Here is a 19,125-nt window from a genome sequence, read left to right on the forward strand (position 1 = left end):
TGAGGAGTGGAGGTATTTACTGTATCCCCATTGCACAAGTAAGAAAACTGAAGCTCAGAAAGTTCAGTGACAGAGCCAAGGATCCACGGTTAGTAAGTAACAGAACAGGGTTACCAGACACGTGAATTGCGGCCACTAGGTACGGAGGGGAGCTTTAGTGGGGAGGGGGACGAAGAAAGGACGTTTGGGACTGTAGGAAGTTGAAACAGTCGCCTCAGAAGCTGCTTGGAGGTGAGACTGGGCGCCATCCCAAGGCCGGGCTGTGTGCCTCTCGGCGATCCCTGGGCCTCGGGATTTTCCGCGCGCCGGGAGTCTGGCTAGCCGAGTGGGGGCGGCAGGGGGGCGGGGCTTCTCTGGGCCCGCCCCTTGCCCAGGTGAGGCGCTGGCTGCCCGGGCAGGAAGGGATGACGCGACCCCGCGGTGCTCGCGAGTTGTAGGGTGCCCCGGCTGTCGGGCCAGGCCTGCTTGGGGCCCGGGACTGGCCCGGTGGGCAGGGCCTTTGGCGGGGGCGGGGGGCTGGAGTGGAGGGAGAGCGTGCCGCGCCCTGCCAGGCCCAGGTGTCGTCTCCGGGGGCGGAGTTTGGGAACCGGGCCGTGGGAGATTCCCGGCCGGACTAGCTGGCGGCAGTAGAGGGACAGAAACCTACGAGACAAGGCAGGGCCGGGCGGCGCGGGGAGTGCAGAGGGCAGGCAAAGGCGTGGGACCGCCAGCATGTTCTCCCGAAACCACCGGAGCCGGGTCACCGTGGCCAGGGGCTCCGCCCTGGAGATGGAGTTCAAACGCGGCCGCTTCCGACTCAGCCTCTTCTGCGACCCACCGGAGGTGAGAGACCCGCGTCCCTGCCTTCCCCTCCCCGGGCTCCCGCAGCCCGGGCCGCCTGGGCCTCCCGCCCCGCCCGCGCGCGCCGAGGGGCGGAGACGCCGCGGGTCTGGTACAAACTAGTGGTTGTTGACTTAAAAAGTCAGGCGCGGACCGTCTGCACGTTAATCGTACCGTGCCACCCCAGACATTACCTGGCCCAGTTGGGATGATTTGCCTCCGCCTGGACAAACCTCGGGTTGGCTTCAATATAAGGGGCCCTAGGCTCGATTCCCAAAATGTGCCTTACCCCGGTCCTTCCCGGCACCCCGGAGCAAAGGGCGGTGTGCAACCAGGCGGGCTCTAACAGACTCCTGGCCTGGGCGCCCGCTCCTTCCCTGGGCTCCAGCCGCATCCCACAACCTGTCTCAACCGTCTGGGACAGCCTCCATCATCAATCCTGACTTCTCGACCAGGTCTGCTCCCTTCGCTGAAACCCTCCCCAACTGCTTCTCTCTGGCTGGGAGAATCGGGAGTGAGGGGGTTCCTTATTAAAGAGTTGGGATTATTTCCCGCACTCAAACTTTCAGCCTCCTTTCCTGGGGCCTAAGAGGAGTCCAGCCTCTACAATTGCCTCCTCGGCCCACCACTCTCCACGTTGCTCAGGTCTGAGCCTTACCTGTACCTCCCTAAAGAGGCTCAGGAGGGTCTGAAAGATGTGGGGCTGAGCTAGGGCTGAGAGGGCGCGTAGCTACAGCAGAGGCTATCCCCAAGGTCAGCTCTCCTTTCCTGCTTGGCCTGGAAAGGGTTAAGTGAGAGGGCCTTCCTCACCCCTCCCTGCCGGGATTCCAGGCCTGGCTTCTGCACTTTACCCTACAGCCTGCCCAGAACAAAGGCTCTTTCACACCCGTGTCCCAGTGTCCCGGGCCTTCGCTGACTTAGAAGCTAGTGGGCCTCGGGGAGAGGACCTCTGTCGGGTCCCGCATAAGCAACGCCGCGTGGGGCCAGTGTAGGGGAGTGAGGGGCGAGGCCCAGGGACCCGGAGGAGGGGCCTGTGAGCTGGGGCCGCCCCCGGGATAAGCCCGGCCTTCTGGGGGCCGTAGCGGAGGAGCCGGGGCGGAGCCGCTGGGACCCGGCGGAGCGGTGTGTGACTCCGTGGGCCTGGGGTGGAGGGGGGTGGCAAAGCTGCAGCTGGCTGGGAATCGGGGCTGGTTTCCTGTCTGGAAGGGAAGGGGCCCGCAGAGGGGAGCGGGGGCAGCAGCAGCTAGGCACACCCCTGCCTTTCTCCCTCCGTCTCCTCCCTTCTGCTGGAAAAGCGAGGTAATTGTGAACCCAGGGTGGGGCGGGCGGGATGGGGGCCCCAAGTTGGAAGAGGTGGCCCTGGGGGTTGGGCCGCATTTACCCCTCTGTCCCACTCCCTGGGCTTACTCAATCAGGTCCTCACCGTTATCCTTCTTCTTCCTCAAACTAAGCCAGAACCCCTTTCAGAAAGCAACCTCCTGACAAACCCCACGACTCTGTAGAACCTGCATGAAGTGTCCCCTCCCTGCCCCCTTCCAGTTGTGCCTGCCCCTCACACCCTACCGCACACAGATTCTCTGTCCACCAGGCCAGGGATGTGGGCGGGGGCTGGGGAGGGGCCAGAGTCGGAATGAAAGAGCCTTTTTCTTCCACAGCTGGGAGAACAGCTGCCACCAAAGCAAGACTGGACACTCTGTGCCCAGAGTCCCCTCTGCAGCTGGCCTCCTCTCCGGGGACCCTGCTCATCCTCACCTCGCTTTCCTTTCCCTCCATGCCTGGCTCCCATCAGGGCCCTGGAACAGCGGTAGGCAAGGAAAGTTTGTCAGCCAGAGGGGTCTAACGGGAGCGCAAGAGGGACAGGGGCTGCCTCTGCCCTCTGTCCAAGAACTGCCCACCTCTTTCAAGACCAGGGGAGCAGCGGGAGGAATTGTGGGGCAGCGTGGTGCTTGCTCGCCCCACCCTTCTGAGGGGTCAACAAGGGAAGGGGCACCTGGGGGGCACAGAGATGCAGGACAGATTGCACATCCTGGAGGACCTGAATATGCTCTACATCCGGCAGATGGCGCTCAGCCTGGAGGTAACGCCCCCACCCCTGGAGTGCACCTCCTCCACAGCATCCCAGCCCATCTCTGCTCAGCCCTTTCCTGCTGGGGCTGAGCAGGGAGAGCGGAGCCTACTCCAAGTGGGGAGAGGGATAGGTGGTTCTGTAAGCCCTTCGTTGGGTGCTACGTGTGGACCCAGGTTCAGTTCTGCCAAGTAGAGTATTGTGTTGGCCACAGGGTCTTCACACCTATTTCTGGAAGCTCTGTGGGTTGGTGTGGATGTGTGTTCTGGGGCTGAGGGCTCCTTTTAGGTATGTGAAGAAGAGGGGAGTTCAATGTGAGACAGGTTTACAGGAAGGAGATGGCCTTACCAGAGAAGGCGAAGAGGACTCTAGGGCAGGATGTAAGGATTCTGTGGCCCTGAAGATGGCAAGGACCTGTTTATTCTTTTTTTTTTTTTAATAGATTTATTTTATTTTTTAAAAATTAGTTAGTTAATTAATTTTTGGCTGCATTGGGTCTTTGTTGCTGCTCGCTGGCTTTCTCTAGTTGCGGCGAGTGGGGGGTTACTCGTCATTGCGGTGCACAGGCTTTTCTCATTGCTGTGGCTTCTCTTGTTGCGGAGCACGGGCTCTAGGCATGCAGGCTTCAGTAGCTGTGGCACACAGGCTCCAGAGCGCAGGCTCAGCAGTTGTGGTGCACGGGCTTAGTTGCTCTGCGGCATGTGGGATCTTCCCTAACCAGGGCTTGAACCCGTGTCCCCTGCATAGGCAGGCGGATTCTTAACTACTGCGCCAACTGGGAAGTCCTTTTTTTTTTTTTTTTTAGTTTTTGGGCGCACCACACAGCACGTGCAATCTTAGTTCCCCGACCAGGGATCGAACCCACGCCTCCTGCATTGGAAGGCAGAGTCTTAACCACTGGACTGCCGGGGATGTCCCTCATTTATTTATTCTTAATCACATTTATTGAACACCTACTATATGTCAGCTTCTTTCTAGATCTTGGGATACCTCAGTGAACAAAACAGGAAAGGTCCATTCTACTGGGGGAACAGACAAGAAGCATGCAAACAAATAATCTCACGTAGTGAAATTATGATGAAAACATACAGGGGGGGTGTAATAAAAATCGGGTAGGGGGGGCAGCATTAGATGTAGGAGTCAGGGAAGGCCTCTGTGAGCTCTTTGAGCTGTGACCAGAAGGATATGAAGATATATAAAGATGGGAGGAAGGGCTTTCCAGACCGAGGGCATAGTAAGGGCAAAAGGCTCTTAAATGAGGATGATGGTAATATGTTTGCGGAAGAAGGAGAGCCAGTGGGGCTGGAACATAATAGCTGGGGTCGAGCTGATGTGTGGGAGCCAGATTATGCAGGGCTTTGTAGGCCATGACAAGGCATTTAGATTTTACTCTAAGTGTGATGTTGGCTCGTGGAAGGGTTTTAAGCAGGGGGACAACTTATCTAATGTTTTAAAATGATGGCTGTTGTGTTTGAAAGGAATAGGCTAGGCAGGGGTGGGGGGTGGGAGGGAGAAGGGTTGGCCAGATGAATAGCAGAAGACCACCAGTTAGGAGGTCGTTATAGCCTTAGGGGAGTGAACCTGGTGGTGTGGATTAAATGCTCATGGTGGGGATAGGGAGAAGGGGGTGGATTTCAGATGATGGTGGTAGATCTGACAGGGCTTGCTGATGTACTGGACATGAGGGTGCAGCCAAGAGAGGGCTCCAGGATGATTCTCAGGTGTGTGGCTAAGCAACAGGGTGATGTGGTCATTTACTGAGATGGGGAAGAGAGAGGAAGCTGTGGAAATGACTGCCTGAACCAGGCAGGGGGTTGCTGCTAAGGGAGGTCAGAGGCAGGAGAGTAGAGAGTCTAGCTCAGAAGGGGAATTTATTGCACATGTGTTTGCACCCTCAACCGGGTCCCCACTCCTTAGATCATGATAGACATTACTAGTCAATCATGGCAGTCTTCACCAACAAATCCACGCATGGCCTCACAATCTTTCTCAGCTCAACCTTGGCATAAATTATGCAGGTTGTGTCTTTCATAAGGGCACTGCATAGTGGCAGGAGTCCTGGCCTGGTTTCAGGTGGTGTGAGGAGGCGACACCTTTATCTAATTTGTTTGCCTGGAGAGGATCATCTTTTTCTAAAATGGAGAAAGGTGCCCAAGGATCCCATTGGGACTCTGACACTACATATTGTCCTGTGTTGGCATATGAGATAAAACCTATTTGCCATCCCTAGTCCTCTGCACTGTCCATGTTACTAGTTACATGTGGCTATTTAAATTTAAAATTTAGTTAATTAAAATGAAATAAAATAAAAAATTTAGTCCCTTAATTACTCTAGCCACATTTCATGTGCTAGATGGGTACTGAACATTTCCATCATCGCAGAAGATCTTATTGGCCATGGCTGGTCTAGGTATTTAAATGTTCGAATTCTGCATGCCTCCCCCTCCATGTAATTTTTCTTCATAGGAGCTCTGCCCAAGTTCTGGGGAAGAGGAGGGGGCTTAGATTTCACTTTGATCATCTCTCATTCAGTCTTGGGTTGGTTGAGGGTGCTGTGTTCTTTCTCCAGGAAGCTCAGCAGTTCCCCAACCCCCATCCCATTGATGTTTCAGGAATTAGCAAGAGAGGTAGTCATGGAAGTGTAAATTCAGGAAGACTTTCTGGAGGAGACAATTTAAGCTGAAAGTAAAGGGAAGGTGGGAGTGCTGGGCCCAGGTAGGGGTTAGACTTTCCCATTTAATCCTCAAACAGTAGGAGGTGGAATTACCACGCCCTGCCACCCCCAGTTTACAAACAGAGGCTCCAGAGGTTAAGTTCTCATGGCTAGTCAAGTTCCTAAGCCAGGATTTGAACTTAGCCCTGGTGGAGATTCTAAAGGGAACATAAGGTGATGAGAAGCAGAGAGGGAAGTCAGAGACAGAAGGGAGTGGGAGGAACTGGAAAGGATGTCCAGAGAGGGCCTAATGTGTGCTGGGGCTTCTGCCCATGACCCAGCCTCCTTCAGCCCCTTGGGCCCTGAGCGGAGTCCAGCTTAGGGCTCTTTCCCAGGGGAGTCTGGTGAAAGTACTGCCGGCTTGGGAAGAGAGGGTGTGTGGGTGGGGAGGGGGGCGACATGGAGCTATACCTGAGGTACGGAGATGGGGGTGAAGCCCCGGGATCCAGAGCCTGCGTCAGGATTCCCGAGATGCTCTGCCCAAAGGGTGGGAGATTTCTATGGCACTCTCCACCGAGGGCCGTGGGAGAATGGATTCGGACCCGAGTGCATGGGGGTAGAGTGGTAGCCAGGGTGTCTGCGCCCCCAGTCCGACTCATCCAGGCTGGATACAGCGACTTCTCTGCAGCCCCAGTTATTCCGATGTATACACTATCCCCCTCCCGCATGCTCCCGGGCCAGGAGTCATCTTGGAGGGCAACTGCAACCCGGAGGGGCCCCCTGGCCTCCGGCAGCTCCGGAGCCTGGAGCCCTTTCTAGAGTGAGGCCGGTGCTCCCGGAGGTACCGTCCCTCCGCGACTAGGTCTCTGTGGTTAGCACCATCCGGAGCCTAACCGGGCCAGGCGCACAGAGGGTCTGAGGGACCGCCTGAGTCCCGGAGCCCCTCGGCCGCTCTCGCGGCAGTTGGTAGATGATGTCATCGGCGTTCGCTGCGGGCGGGGCGGCTCCCCGGACCGGGCACAGTGCCTGCGTTGCGCCGCACGTGCAATGGACAGGGCTAGGGAAGAATCCGAGAGTGCTGGAGCCGGGACCAAAAGGCTAGTCAGGAGGGGGCCTGCGGACGCTTCTCGGCCCCGCCCCCCTCACCTGTTTGGGGGCGTTTGTGGTAGAAGCTAGATGCAGAATGGGATGGGGGTTGGCAAGCAGCAAACCGTAGCAGAGGTGGGACCCTGGTGCAGGCAGTCATGGTGGGGGTGGGGGCAGCTGTGTAGTCTGAGAGGGCTTCCTGGTGGAGGGGGCGTAGGTACCCGGTTGGCCTGTTTCTGAAGGGTCAGGAAGGGAAATGTGGATAGTGAGGGTGATGAGATGAGGTGAGACGTGATGAAAAGTCTGGCCTAGCCCAAGTAGGGAAGGAAGAATCAGCAGGGAGACTGGGCAAGGCAATTCCCGGAAGCAGGAATTTAGGGTGTTGAGGTCTTGGAGACTTGAAGGCTGGAGTCATCGGGAAAGAAGCAAGGGCACAGAGTGTGGAAAAGAGCTGGTGTGAGGGAGAAGACAGGTTTTGGTTTTGTGCAGTCACATTCATCCTCCTCTTCCAACCTGTGACTCCACTTGGCTTACCTTCTGATTTGTACGCTGTAATAGTGTTAGTCTTCCACCTCTTCTCTGAAGCCTTCCCCATCACCTCAGCCAGAAACAAATAGGGTCTGTTTCCTGTGAGCGTGTTTGTGCCATGACATGGCACTTATGGAGCAGTCATTAATGTCTGCATCTCTCACCTCCCAGCTGGATTTCAAATATGGAGCTTTGGACAGCACCGGGATGCTCCAGCGTTATTGGGTGAATGCTACTGGGCTGAAGTAGCATCATTAAAATAAGCACCCTGCCCCCATGCATACCATATGCTGTGCATTGGGTATTGTGCTAAGTGCCTACTCACTCCTGACCTGCTTCACCTGTCTTCCCATCCCCATTCCTTGCCTCTGTCCTTACCTCCCAGACTCAGAGGGCCAGCGGGTGGCAGGTTCCCAAATTTGGGGTGTGTACTGCACTCTGTGCAGCATGGATGAACACTGTAGGTGGTATGCTCCTTCTCCACTGACCCCTTGCCAACTAAATGTCCTCTCTCATCACTTGAGTCTTTGGGGTAAGCCAGGATGGCCTTTACTATCTGTGGCCATTCCCTTTAGGTGGTAGTTCTCAGCCTGGGCTGCACCTCAGAGTCACTTGGGGAATTTTCCAAAAAATGCACATGCCCCACTCTTAGAGATTCTTATTCTGCTACTCTGAGGTGGGGTCTCATAATTTATTATTTTTTTTAACTCAGAAGATTTAAGTTTTTAAAAGGTAACACAATTTCCAATGGTACAGTAGTAAAGAAGCATATATATAAAGTATCATAAATTGATTTTCCATTCCTGGCTCCCAGCCCCACAGCCACTACTATTTTATGCATGTCTATGGATATGTATATGCATATATATATATATATATATCGTGCACAAATGGTAGCATGCTGTAATACTGTTCTTTCTTTTCTCACTTCATATATTTTGAAGATTGCTTCATTTTTGCACACATGTCTACCTTACTCTTTAATGTCTGCAATAGTCCATATTCCATGGTATAGATGTGCTATAACTTATTTAACCAATGCCCTATTGAAGGACTTTTAATCTTGGTGTTATAAAATGATGCTGCAATGAATATGGCTCTGCCCACAAGTGTAACTGTATCTGTAGGATAAACTCCTAGATGTTGGATAGCTGGATCAAAGGATATGTGAATTTGTAGTTTTTACAGATTTTTCCAAATTGCGCTCAAAAGAGGCTGAAAAAATTTATACTCCCAGAGGGAGTATAAATTTTAACAAAGCCTCTCTGGTTATTTGTGGGCTGCTGAGGTTGAGACTCAACCCTTGCCTTTTAGTTGCCTGAAACATAAGTTTCTTGTCAGTTTCTTGTGGACCACAGTCCACTTGGGAATGAAGGGTGCTTCAACCTGTCCCCCAATTGACATTTCCTTCTCATCCTTATCCCCACTCTGGCTAGGACACAGAGTTGCAAAGAAAGCTAGACCATGAGATCCGGATGAGGGAAGGGGCCTGCAAGCTGCTGGCGGCCTGCTCCCAGCGAGAGCAGGCTCTGGAGGCCACCAAGAGCCTGCTGGTGTGCAACAGCCGCATCCTCAGCTACATGGGCGAGCTGCAGCGGCGCAAGGAGGCGCAGGTGCTGAGGAAGACAGGCCGGCGGTGAGCAAGGGGGAGGCGAGGCTTTATGGGCGTAGAGGCGCAGTGTGTGTGTTTATGGAGTATGGAGTATGGAGCACCCTGAAGATGACTTCCTGGTGAAGACTTACCAGGGGCCTAGAAGACACCTTGGTGTTTTACCACCGCAGTGTGCTGCCCAGAGGTGCACTAGTGAGTCGCAAGACACTGGCTCAGGAAAGCCAGTGTATCTGGTGAAAGGCTGGCAGTCTGAGGAGTAGTAATGCAAAAGTGCTAATTTGCTAAGCCCTGCCTGTGATCTGATGAGTCTGGCTGGCTGGCTTCTGGAAAGCTAATTTTCTCATAGCTGGTTCACCAAATGGCCAATTTGCTAAATGACCAATTTACTGTAACTGACAATAGTTCATTGTACCTGGGGTTTGCCTCATTACAGTCAGGGATTGGGGAAAGAAATAATAATAAAAAAAAATTTAAGGGAAAGCCTACCCATTCACATAAATTAGATTGTGCACTAAAAGGACTCAACTCTTGGATGTGAACCACAACCTACACTGGCATTAGACTCTGCTAATCTGACAAATCCGTAGTGAAATGGTTGAGGCGATGCTCTGGTAAAACTAAAATGTGGGAGAAAATATTTGGCAAATTGATCATTCTGAGAACTGACCATTTTTGGTGAACTGGTCATTTGGAAAATTGGCTTCTGGCAAAGTAACCTGCTTGATCCCACAAGGCTGAGTGGGGAGAAGGTCCAGGCCCCTCACCGACATAGTGTCATCCCAGCTCATCCATGAAGGCTGACACAAGGAGAGGTTGCCAGGAGGCCTCCAGAGTTCACCCATGAAGACACCAGGGGAAGGCTGCTCCATAAAGTTAAACGAAGAGCAAGCAGGCATGGGGACACCTTCTACTGTGAGTTTGCTGTCTCTTAAGAGGCGGCCACTGACAGGCTCTGCCCTGCCCAAGTCCCCACACAGCCCATACAGTGTGATCTGAGGTGCACCCCAAGTCCCTGGCAGCTAAACACATTGCCATCAATGCCACATCATTTAGTTTAAGGCTAAGTCACTAATTTCATTTTAATGAATTATAAATTAGTATGGATAAGCTGGCCATCACCTTAGGAGAGGGACACATGCTCGGTGAGTCCTAATGATGGGCGGGGAGGGGAGGAAGGCCGGATGTTCCCCCCTGCAGTGGGGGGACTGGGGAACTTGGGGCACTGGGAAGGTTCCGCCCATCTAGCCAGAGGGGTAGAGGAGAAATCAAAGCTGAGGGGGAGGATGGAGAGAGATTTGCAGTAAATGGAACACAAATGTTCCCTACTTGGGTTCTTGATTTTCTGACTGATCCAGTACCCTCCTTTATTGAAGTGATGAGATGGTGGAGACAAGCAGCCTCCTTTGTTGTTAAAAAGAAAGCCTGCAAACTCCTCCAAGCCTGGGGGTTAATGGAGAAGAGTCCTTAAAAGGGAGTCTCTCTCTGTGGGCACCTGTGTCCTCAAGCCCCACTTCTCCCTGGCAGGAGTCTGGGGAGGTGGTCAGGAAGGGTGCTTGTGCAGGGGGTGGCCTGAGCTTGTACTGTGCGTGTGAGCTAAGAGCCTCTAACATTCCCAAGCCCAGCAACCTTCTGGGTTCAATTGACAACTCTCCCTAACAGTCCTTCAGCCCTGCCATGTCAGCCTGGCTGGGACCTGGCAGCTGGGTCCTGGGCCAGGGGGGTCCTAGAGCCTTTGGGAACCAGAGCCAGGGGGAATAGTGTCAAGAGGCCAGGCTAGGACATTGTGATTTGCCCACAGGCCTTCTGACAGTGGGCCGCCCGCTGAGCGCTCCCCCTGCCGTGGCCAAGTCTGCATTTCTGGTAAGAAGCACAACTACCCCAGCTGTTGGGATTCTTTGCCCAATGATAAGATCTCCTGCCCCATCTCAACATCTATTCCTACCCCTCTGCCCCTTAGATCTCCGGATTCCACTCATGTGGAAGGACACAGAATATTTCAAGAACAAAGGCGGTGAGTTCCACACACGTGGGACAAATTTAAGGGAGTGACCCTGAGATTGGAGGTCCCTGTGGGGCACATCTTTACCACTTTTGCTCTCTGTCCCCAGACCTGCACCGTTGGGCTGTGTTCTTGCTGCTGCAGATAGGGGAACACATTCAGGACACGGAGATGATCCTGGTGGACAGGACCCTCACAGACATCTCCTTTCAGAACAACGTGCTCTTGTGAGTACCTCATCCCTGTGGCTCCCTCCTTTCTCTACTCTGCTCGAATCCTCAGATGAGGTAGCTACAGGGGAGGTGAGGAAGAGGAGAGGGAGGAAGGGAGATGGGCTCCCTGTGGAGCTGTCCTGTACTTGCATGTCATCCATCCTCCACCACAGCGCCGCTCCCTGGACTTCCCCAGACCATCCTCCTGTGCTCTCTTCCTCCCATATTCCTACAGTGCCGAGGCAGGGCCAGACTTCGAACTGCGGCTGGAGCTGTATGGGGCCTGCGTGGAAGAGGAGGGGGCCCTGGCTGGAGCCCCCAAGAGGCTTGCCACCAAACTCAGCAGCTCCCTGGGCCGCTCCTCGGGGAGGCGTGTGCGGGCATCACTGGAGACAGCTGGGGGCTCAGGGAGCAGTCCCATCTTGCTCCCCACCCCGGCTGTTGGGTAAGGCCCCGTATTCCCCCACTGCCCTCAGCTGGCCACAGGTGACCTCTGAGCCGTGTTGAGCATGCAGAACCTATTTTGCACTGCTGCCAGGACATGCAGACAGATATGAATAAGCAGTGGTCACACAGCTGGGAGGCACTCTGGCCTGTACCTCAGGGCTTGTACCCCGAGCCAACTGAGAAGACCAATAGGAATGCAGGAAGAGCTAGGCTCTGGGGTCATCACTTTTTGGCAGCAGCAAACACATCTTATGTGGATAGAACAGAGTGCCCCTGGTTGAAGCAGGGTAGCCTGGGTCCTGTGGTGTTGCCTACAGGCACCTGGAGGCACCTAGTGGAACCACTGGGTCTCTGAGCAGCAGTTTGAAAACCTTCCAGGTAATGAAGAGAATGCTTATTTTGGAGACAGACATAGATTCAAATTCCAACTCTACCACCTAAGCTATATTTATGGGCAGATATCTTAACCTCTTTAAGCCTCAAGCTGCCTCAGGGCTGTTGTGGGAACACAGTGGGATAACATATTTAAAGCACAGGCCCCGGCACTTAGCAGGAGTGCAGTAAATGTTCCAACCCCTGTGGGGGAGGCAAGCTAGTTTTCTGTGGGGCAGCCTGAACAATGGGGCAGGCCTGCTCAGCTTATAGCTCCTGCCATCCAGCGTGCCCCTCATTTGGCTGCTGCCCACTTCTCTGTCCTGCAGTGGTCCTCGTTACCACCTCTTGGCTCATACCACACTCACCCTGGCAGCAGTGCAAGATGGGTTCCGCACACATGACCTGACCCTCGCCAGTCATGGTGAGTATGTGTGTATGTGGGGGATGCTGGATGGTGAGAAGAGGGGCCGTCGGATGGTTCCCTTCACATTCCCCACCCTCACCCTGCACTTCCTCCTCCCCCAGAGGAGAACCCCGCCTGGCTGCCCCTTTATGGTAGCGTGTGTTGCCGTCTGGTGGCTCAGCCTTTCTGCATGACTCAGCCTACTTCAAGTGGTATCCTCAAGGTGCAGGTGAGGGGCCCTGAGGAGTGGAAGGGAACAGGGAGGAGGCAGAGGAGAGCCAGATCACCGAGGAATCAAAGAACTATTGAAAAAGCAAGATCTCGGTGGAGGAAGGAGGGGCATGGCAAGACGAGAGGAGGATCAGACAGGAGGGTGGGCAGAAAGGAGCAGTTTCTCTGTGGGGGGCTGGGAAGAAGGGTGTTGGGGGTGTGATTCCCCTAGGAAACCTTAAGTCATTTATGCAGCAAGCTGGGGAGCTGCAGGACTGGGTGCGAGTGCATGGAGTCTTGAAAGGCACAAACCTCTTCTGTTACCGGCAACCTGAAGACACAGACACTGGGGAGGAGCCGCTGTTTACTATCGCGATCAACAAGGTGATGAATCCCTGGTGGTGAAGCCAACCAGGTGGCAGGGTTCGGGAGCCTCTCCATCAGGCCCCAGGAGGGTGGGCACAGACCTCAAAGAGATCAAAGCTAGCCTCCTGTTCCAAACAGCACCACACCCAGCTTCAGGGCAAGGGTTTTTGGGACCATATTCTTCCCAACCAGCATCACTGGAAAATGATCGTCCCTTCTACTCACCAACCTTAGCCCCTGCCAAGTCTCGGAGAGGGTTCTATAGCCAGTTTAGGACTTTTCATCCTCCTTCCATCTTTCCCCTCAGATTCAATCTGCATCTCCCTCACCGTTTCCTGGTTTTCTCTCCCAACCCAAGTCCAAGGACCCTCTTTGTTTCCTATCCCTTTTGCTAGCATTCCTGCCGACTTTTATAAAAGTACTGAGGGACCTCAGGCCTCGGCGTTCCTGTTCCTGCCTGCCTCCTTGCCTTCCCTGCCTCGCTCAATCCCTCCTTCCCTGTCTCCGTCTGCTCCTCTTTTCCTAAGGACGACCTGTCTCATCCCCTTCCTTTCCTGCCATTTCTTTCCACTCCAGTCAGTAGGAGGCAAATGAGAGGGCTTCGTGAAAGCCCCACAAGCTCCTCCTTCTAAGGCAGGGATGACCAAGCCTGCCTGATGTCACTGCTGACTTCTGTGACCAAGGTGAAGGTGGAAGCAGATCCTGTCTTTCTCCTACAGGAGACTCGAGTCCGGGCAGGGGAGCTGGACCAGGCAGTGGGCCGGCCCTTCACCATGAGCATCAGTAACCAGTATGGGGAGGACGAGGTGACACACACCCTTCAGGCAGAGAGTCGGGGAGCCCTGCAGAGCTGGATGGAAGCTCTGTGGCAGCTTTTCTTTGACATGAGTAAGAGGAGGGGGCTGGATTGAACCTTCGGGAGGGACTGTGGATCGTTATTTTTACCAACGGCCTCTATTTCAAGACTGTGTGGAAAGGAATGTAGCAAGGGAGAGGGTAGCCTGGCCCTCTCACAGTCCTCCCCCTACCCACCCCAATCAATGCTCTCCCTTCAGGCCAGTGGAAGCACTGCTGTGATGAAATAATGAAAATTGAAACCCCTGCTCCTCGGAAACCACCCCAAGTACTGGCCAAGCAGGGGTCCTTGTACCATGAGATGGGTGAGTGAAAGTGCACTCTGGGATCCTGATGGGAATTTGGGCTGGGGGCTTCAAGGGAACCCAGATAATGGAGACAGAGAGAAAGCACACTTTGGGCTAAGGAGAGCTCTGGGGACCCAAGTCCCACCCAGTATTCCTTTCCCTTCTCCAACTCTTCTTAAAACCACCTCCACCGAAGTTCAAAACAAAAACCCATAGAACCAGATTCATTTCATGGATTTTTTTTCCTGTAATTTCTTCTTTTCTGTTTCCCTTTCTGCATGCGGATTCCTATCTCTTCCTCTGACCCTTCACTTGCCTGGCACTGCTTTCATTTTCCTCCTCTTTCTTGGCTTCTTCACCTACTTCTGCCCACCCTCCTCTCCCTGTCCACCCTGTCACCCCATATCCCATAGTCTTATCAGAACCTGTGACTCCAGGGGGCCCAAGTGAGGGGCTGCTCCTGCAGGATAATGCAATCTCAGCTGAGATCCAGGCTTTGTTTTCCTCCTACAGTGACAGGTGATGCTCAGGGCTGAGTAGGTCTGGGGCCTAAGCTCTGACTAGCCCCCTCCCCTCAATCCCTTCCCGGTGCCACAGCTATTGAGCCGCTGGATGACATCGCAGCGGTGACAGACATCCTGGCCCAGCGGGAGGGCACGAGGCTGGAGACGCCCCCACCCTGGCTAGCAGTGTTTACAGACCAGCCTGCCCTGCCTGGCCCTTGCTCGCCTGCTTCAGTGGCCCCAACCCCAGCCCAGACCCATTCCCTGCCCTGGGGGAGACCCCGAACGTTCTCCCTGGATGCTGTCCCCCCAGACCACTCCCCTGGGGCTTCTCACTCGGTTGCCCCTCTACCCCCGAAGCGGTCCCCACAGTCCAGAGGCCTCTGCAGCAAAGGCCCACCCCACACTTGGCTCCAGTCACCAGTGTGAGACGGTGTGCTGGCAACAGGATCTGGTCGGAAGAGGAGATGATCTGTGTGCAGTTGGGCTCTGGATTCGGCGCTGTTTGTAGCAGGTTGGCCAGCTTGGCCTCCCCTTCCTCTGCTGGACTGGGGATAGGCTGGGGAGGGGGAGCAGAAGCCCCTTTTAAGCTGTGGTTGCCATGGTGCTGAGGGAGTCATTCCCAGGGCTGGCTGGGACCCCCTAAACCCTTCCTGGGAGAAAACTGGAACCAACCCTGCCCTACCTCCCTGCACTAACCAGCTTTGAGGATGGCACTGAAGAGCCCTGGGAGGGAACGCACCTCCCTTGTGACTCCCACGTTGACCATTAAAGTTATTTAACATCAGTCTTCACCTGGTTCTTGAGGACAGGTTGCCTCTTGGCTTGGTCTGGACCTGCCACATCCCCTCATCCCTGGAGCTTAGTTCACTAGTTGTGAAGTATGACTTTGATACTGAGTAATCAGACAAGGGCTGGGTGGAGGCAGGTACTTTATAAATACCACAGAGAAAACGGAGGGCTGCTTTTCTCTCACATGCTGCTGAATCTCAGGATCTCAGCGAGGTCATAGCCAGTCACAGCAAAGGAGCTGCCTGAGGGATCACAGAATCGGGCACCACACACCTGGGTGTCGGGTACACACTCTCCATGACAGTGCTCCACCTGGGAGAGAAGAGAGCTGCTCAGGGCCTGCTGCCTCATGCTTGGGTCCTCATTCCACTCCCCTTACAAGACACACCTCAATGTAGCCACCCTCTGGGCTTCTGCTTAGCTTCCAGATGTGTACGAAGGTGTCCTCAGCCGCAGAGAGTAGCTATAAAAAAAAAAGGCAGGGAGGACCAGTGGGAGTCAGAACGTGCTGACAGGGGACTGGTATAGGCTGTAGAGCCCAGTCCAGGTGCCTGAGGGGGGGCTGCACTGAGTGGCAGAGATAAGCCTGTGGAGTCCCTCTCAACATCCCAGCACCAGGAACAAGGGTATGTAGGGACAGAGGAGGAGACTGACCTTGCCCACCTCAGGAGCCAGATCCAGGGCACAGATGGCCCGGGCGTGGGCGTCGATCTGGACATGTAGAGTTCCTGTACTGGCTTCATACAGACGCACTTGCCCGTTCCCATAGCCTGCTGCTATGGTCCCCTGCCACAGCTGCACAGAAGGGCACGGGACCCTGCAAGGGTGATACCCTACTTTGATTTCCCAGACCCAAGCCTACTCCCCACCCGGAAGCTACCTCAGGAAGGCCTCAGCCCCCTTCCACCTCACCTACCCGAATCCTGGAATTCGGGTCAATAATTTGAATTCGGGCCCCGACCGCCAGACACACAGCAAGCCTGAGTCATCTGCTGTCACCACGTCAGCCACGCAGTCCTGAGGGGAAAGGCAGGATCAGCTCTTCCCTTTCTCCCCTGCTGGGTCCTGTATACAGGGCAGCAGGGGAAGGGAAGCAGTATTTGCATCTTTGCCTCTCCAGGGAAAGGGCGAGATGTGAAGCCATCACTGGCTGGAGGGGTCCCCTGGAGGCATAAAATGCTTTCTTTGTATTCTTTATAGTCTTACTCCCTACCCTGACCCCAACACACACACCATGTGTTAGGGTATATAACTGTCCTCATTGGATGGATGATGAAACTGAGGCCATAGTGTTAGGACCTTCTGGAGGTCTTGCAGTGAGCCAGTCACAGTCATGACTAGACTCTGGGCCTCTTGACAACCCCTAAACCCAGACAGCCAACATAGCCCATGGGCCCAGCTCTGTGCCAGATGCAGTGTAACATAGAATCAGAAGATACATACCCTGTTTTCAAGAGGTTTACAATCCAACTGGGGAGACAAGAGTTGTCTGAGGGCAGTATCAATTCAGGGTTCAGCTAAGGGAGATCAGTGGGAGCTGGAATAGGGGGAAGGCTTCCTGGAGAGGGTAGCACTGGAGGTGGGCCTGAACTTACCCAAGTTCAGAGAAGGAAGCCACACATGTCAGAGCTGGAAAGTATCTCAGAAACCATCTGTCCCAACTCTTCCATTCACACCAGTATTGTAAAGTGTGAGTGAACTATTAAATGCCATGTAAATGTAAAGTATCTCAGGCTTCATCACTGGAACTGAGGTTGCTAAAGCCTAGGAAAGTGCAGCAATTTGCCCAAAGTCATCCAGCTGCTTAGTGGCAGAGCCACGGCTGGAACCCAGGTCCCCTGCCTCCCAAGGTGGGAGGCCCCCAGATTCACTGGAACAGTAGGGGGAATCCACTCACCTGTCCCTGGGCAGGCTCGGTGGCAATGTCTGTGACTGGTGTCTGGTGCCCAGCCAGCTCTTCACTCAGTACAATGTTGGGACCCTTGGCTGGGATGTCAAAAACCAGTACCCGGCCTGACCACATTCCTGCAGAACCAGTGCTCCACTGATGGCTTCCTGATCCTCCCAGGTCTCCAGCCACCACACTCAGCACTCCCTCCATCCCAGACTCTTTAGTAACAAACCCACCTCTCACTGCTCCAACAGCCCCACCCCTACATTCACTACCCTTTTCCTATCCCACCCTGCCCCTATGAGCCCTGCCATGGCGTTTTGGAGTCTCTCACACCCCCCTTCATTCCCACCCTTCCCTCTAACACTCCACAATTTCCTCAGACCTTTGGCATCCTCCTGGCCAAAGGCTATACCCCTATACCTCAGCACCTCCCAATGCCCTGCCCTTGGCCCCCTCACCCACACAGATGAAGTGGCCACTGGCAGCAATTCCTCGGGCAAACACAGCCTGCACTGAGAGGGGAAAATGATTAGAAATAGCGTCTCCCCTAGCCCCAGCAAACACTCCCTACCCCCAACCCACTCAGTCCTGCAGGTACCTAGAGAGGCATCTCCAGCATCCAGTGCATGCCAATAGACCATGACGGAGCCATCAGACTCATACATCTGGAAGACCAAGGCAAGGATGGGGTCATGACCAAGCTAACCTTTGCTGAGCTCTGTGCTGACTACTCCAATTACTCATGTTAGCCTTAACCCATCTAATCCTCAAAACCACCCTGGGAGGTAGGCACTACTTTTATCTCCATTTAACAGAGGAGGACACTGGGGCTCTGAGAAGTTAACTAAATTGCCCAAGGTCATACAACTGATAAAAGGGCAGATATTGGAGATGGCACTTGAGAACTGGAAAACAAGGAAGGAATGAAGATGAGAAATAAGGAAGAGGGGGCTAAGCATTTGAACAGCTTGGAAATGTTTAGAAATAAATGGGGTAAGGTCTAGGGGCCTTGGAGAGAAGTTGAGAAGACTCTAGTGGGGGAGGGTAGGAAGGTCCTCTTCTTACTTGTATTCCTCGATGTGAGGTGAGTACCAGCAATACGCGGAAAGGGAGGACACACCAGTGGACCTAGAGGGAGGTGAATCAGAGTAGGAAGAAGTGGTCAGAGCAGGGGAATGAGGACGCAAAAGCGTGGAAATTCAGATGGTTAGGGAAGGCCTATTCCTTGAGGTTTGGAGAGGAAGGACTGGTTTAGGGTTGGGTTCAGCAACACCACTCCTAACTCCACGCCTCACCTGGGTGATAAGTGGGGGGCTCACTCCAGCGCCCTCCTTAGCTTGGAGTTGGCGCTGGGCCAAGGGCACACCCTCAGGAGCAGCGCTGAGAAGCTGGGCGCTGGGTCCATGGACTACTCCAAAATGTGTGAGGTTGCGGACGGGCAGCTGCAGCACACTGAGGTTGTTGCACAGGGCGGCGGCTGAGCCTCGAAGGGGGATGGAGCGCTCCCGGCGGAACATCCTTGGGGAGCGACGTCCGAATCACAGGCGCGCGGAAGACAGACGACAGCGGAGATTCCTGTGGGGGCTGGGAGGTGGGAGTGGGTGCTGTCACGAGGCACTGGGAAAGACCCCTGAGATTGGGTAATGATGTGAATGAGGGCCTCGAGGATGGTGATGGGGGATCACATGGCGTGGGAAGGGTATTGTGGAGCAGGCGAGGGGAACCCTAGGGCTGAGTCATGAGGCGACAGGGGTTCCCAGAGGAGGAACTGCGGTGGCCCAGGACTCAGTGGCCCCAAGAGCCCGAGCCAAGGCGGGATGAAGCAGGGTAGCCCCCCAGGCCCTTCCTCCCTCGGCCTGGCTCCCCGAAGCCCCGGACCAGGTCAGAGTTCACACCAGCAGCTTGCCGGACACGAGAAGCGTCCAGACCCTCCGAATCCGCCGCCACCATAGAGACGACGCACGTACGCACGGCCGTTGGGTGGGGCGAGCAACCCAAACGTGCAGCGCGCTGCGCTGC

At 54.6% G+C, this 19,125-nt stretch overlaps 2 protein-coding genes across 14 annotated transcripts; one reads left to right on the forward strand and one right to left on the reverse strand.

Annotated features, from left to right (window-relative positions):
• Nucleotides 1-359: 359 nt before the first annotated feature.
• On the forward strand, nucleotides 360-15,207 carry RTKN (rhotekin; the record flags this gene model as incomplete). Of its 7 annotated transcripts, XM_082356574.1 has the most annotated exons (13): nucleotides 1,979-2,118; nucleotides 2,475-2,896; nucleotides 8,588-8,787; nucleotides 10,562-10,623; nucleotides 10,721-10,774; nucleotides 10,872-10,989; nucleotides 11,210-11,419; nucleotides 12,123-12,217; nucleotides 12,322-12,428; nucleotides 12,665-12,793; nucleotides 13,495-13,663; nucleotides 13,831-13,935; nucleotides 14,515-14,849. In XM_082356574.1, exons 2-13 carry the CDS (start codon nucleotides 2,825-2,827, stop codon nucleotides 14,847-14,849), a joined length of 1,656 nt encoding a protein of 551 aa, XP_082212700.1. In that variant the 5' UTR covers nucleotides 1,979-2,118; nucleotides 2,475-2,824. The 7 variants fall into 7 exon arrangements, with proteins under 7 accessions (XP_082212705.1, XP_082212699.1, XP_082212704.1 ...); XM_082356579.1 differs by lacking the exons at nucleotides 1,979-2,118; nucleotides 2,475-2,896 and adding an exon at nucleotides 360-822 and having other exon boundaries at nucleotides 14,431-14,658; XM_082356573.1 differs by lacking the exons at nucleotides 1,979-2,118; nucleotides 2,475-2,896 and adding an exon at nucleotides 366-822.
• On the reverse strand, nucleotides 14,838-19,103 carry WDR54 (WD repeat domain 54; the record flags this gene model as incomplete). Of its 7 annotated transcripts, none has more annotated exons than XM_082356594.1 (12): nucleotides 19,002-19,103; nucleotides 18,402-18,690; nucleotides 18,172-18,234; nucleotides 17,705-17,771; nucleotides 17,565-17,618; nucleotides 17,110-17,237; nucleotides 16,656-16,682; nucleotides 16,129-16,229; nucleotides 15,876-16,029; nucleotides 15,601-15,675; nucleotides 15,397-15,524; nucleotides 14,838-14,979 (listed from the first exon to the last, which is right to left on the reverse strand). In XM_082356594.1, the coding sequence occupies exons 2-12, from the start codon at nucleotides 18,621-18,623 to the stop codon at nucleotides 14,838-14,840; spliced, it is 1,161 nt and encodes a 386-aa protein (XP_082212720.1). In that variant the 5' UTR covers nucleotides 18,624-18,690; nucleotides 19,002-19,103. The 7 variants fall into 7 exon arrangements, with proteins under 7 accessions (XP_082212720.1, XP_082212722.1, XP_082212719.1 ...); XM_082356596.1 differs by having other exon boundaries at nucleotides 15,867-16,029; nucleotides 17,110-17,198; nucleotides 19,002-19,102; XM_082356593.1 differs by having other exon boundaries at nucleotides 15,867-16,029; nucleotides 19,002-19,102.
• Nucleotides 19,104-19,125: the final 22 nt, after the last annotated feature.

This window comes from Balaenoptera borealis, assembly GCF_965194805.1.
Source record: "Balaenoptera borealis genome assembly, chromosome: 15".
NCBI classification, from domain to species: Eukaryota; Metazoa; Chordata; class Mammalia; order Artiodactyla; family Balaenopteridae; genus Balaenoptera; species Balaenoptera borealis.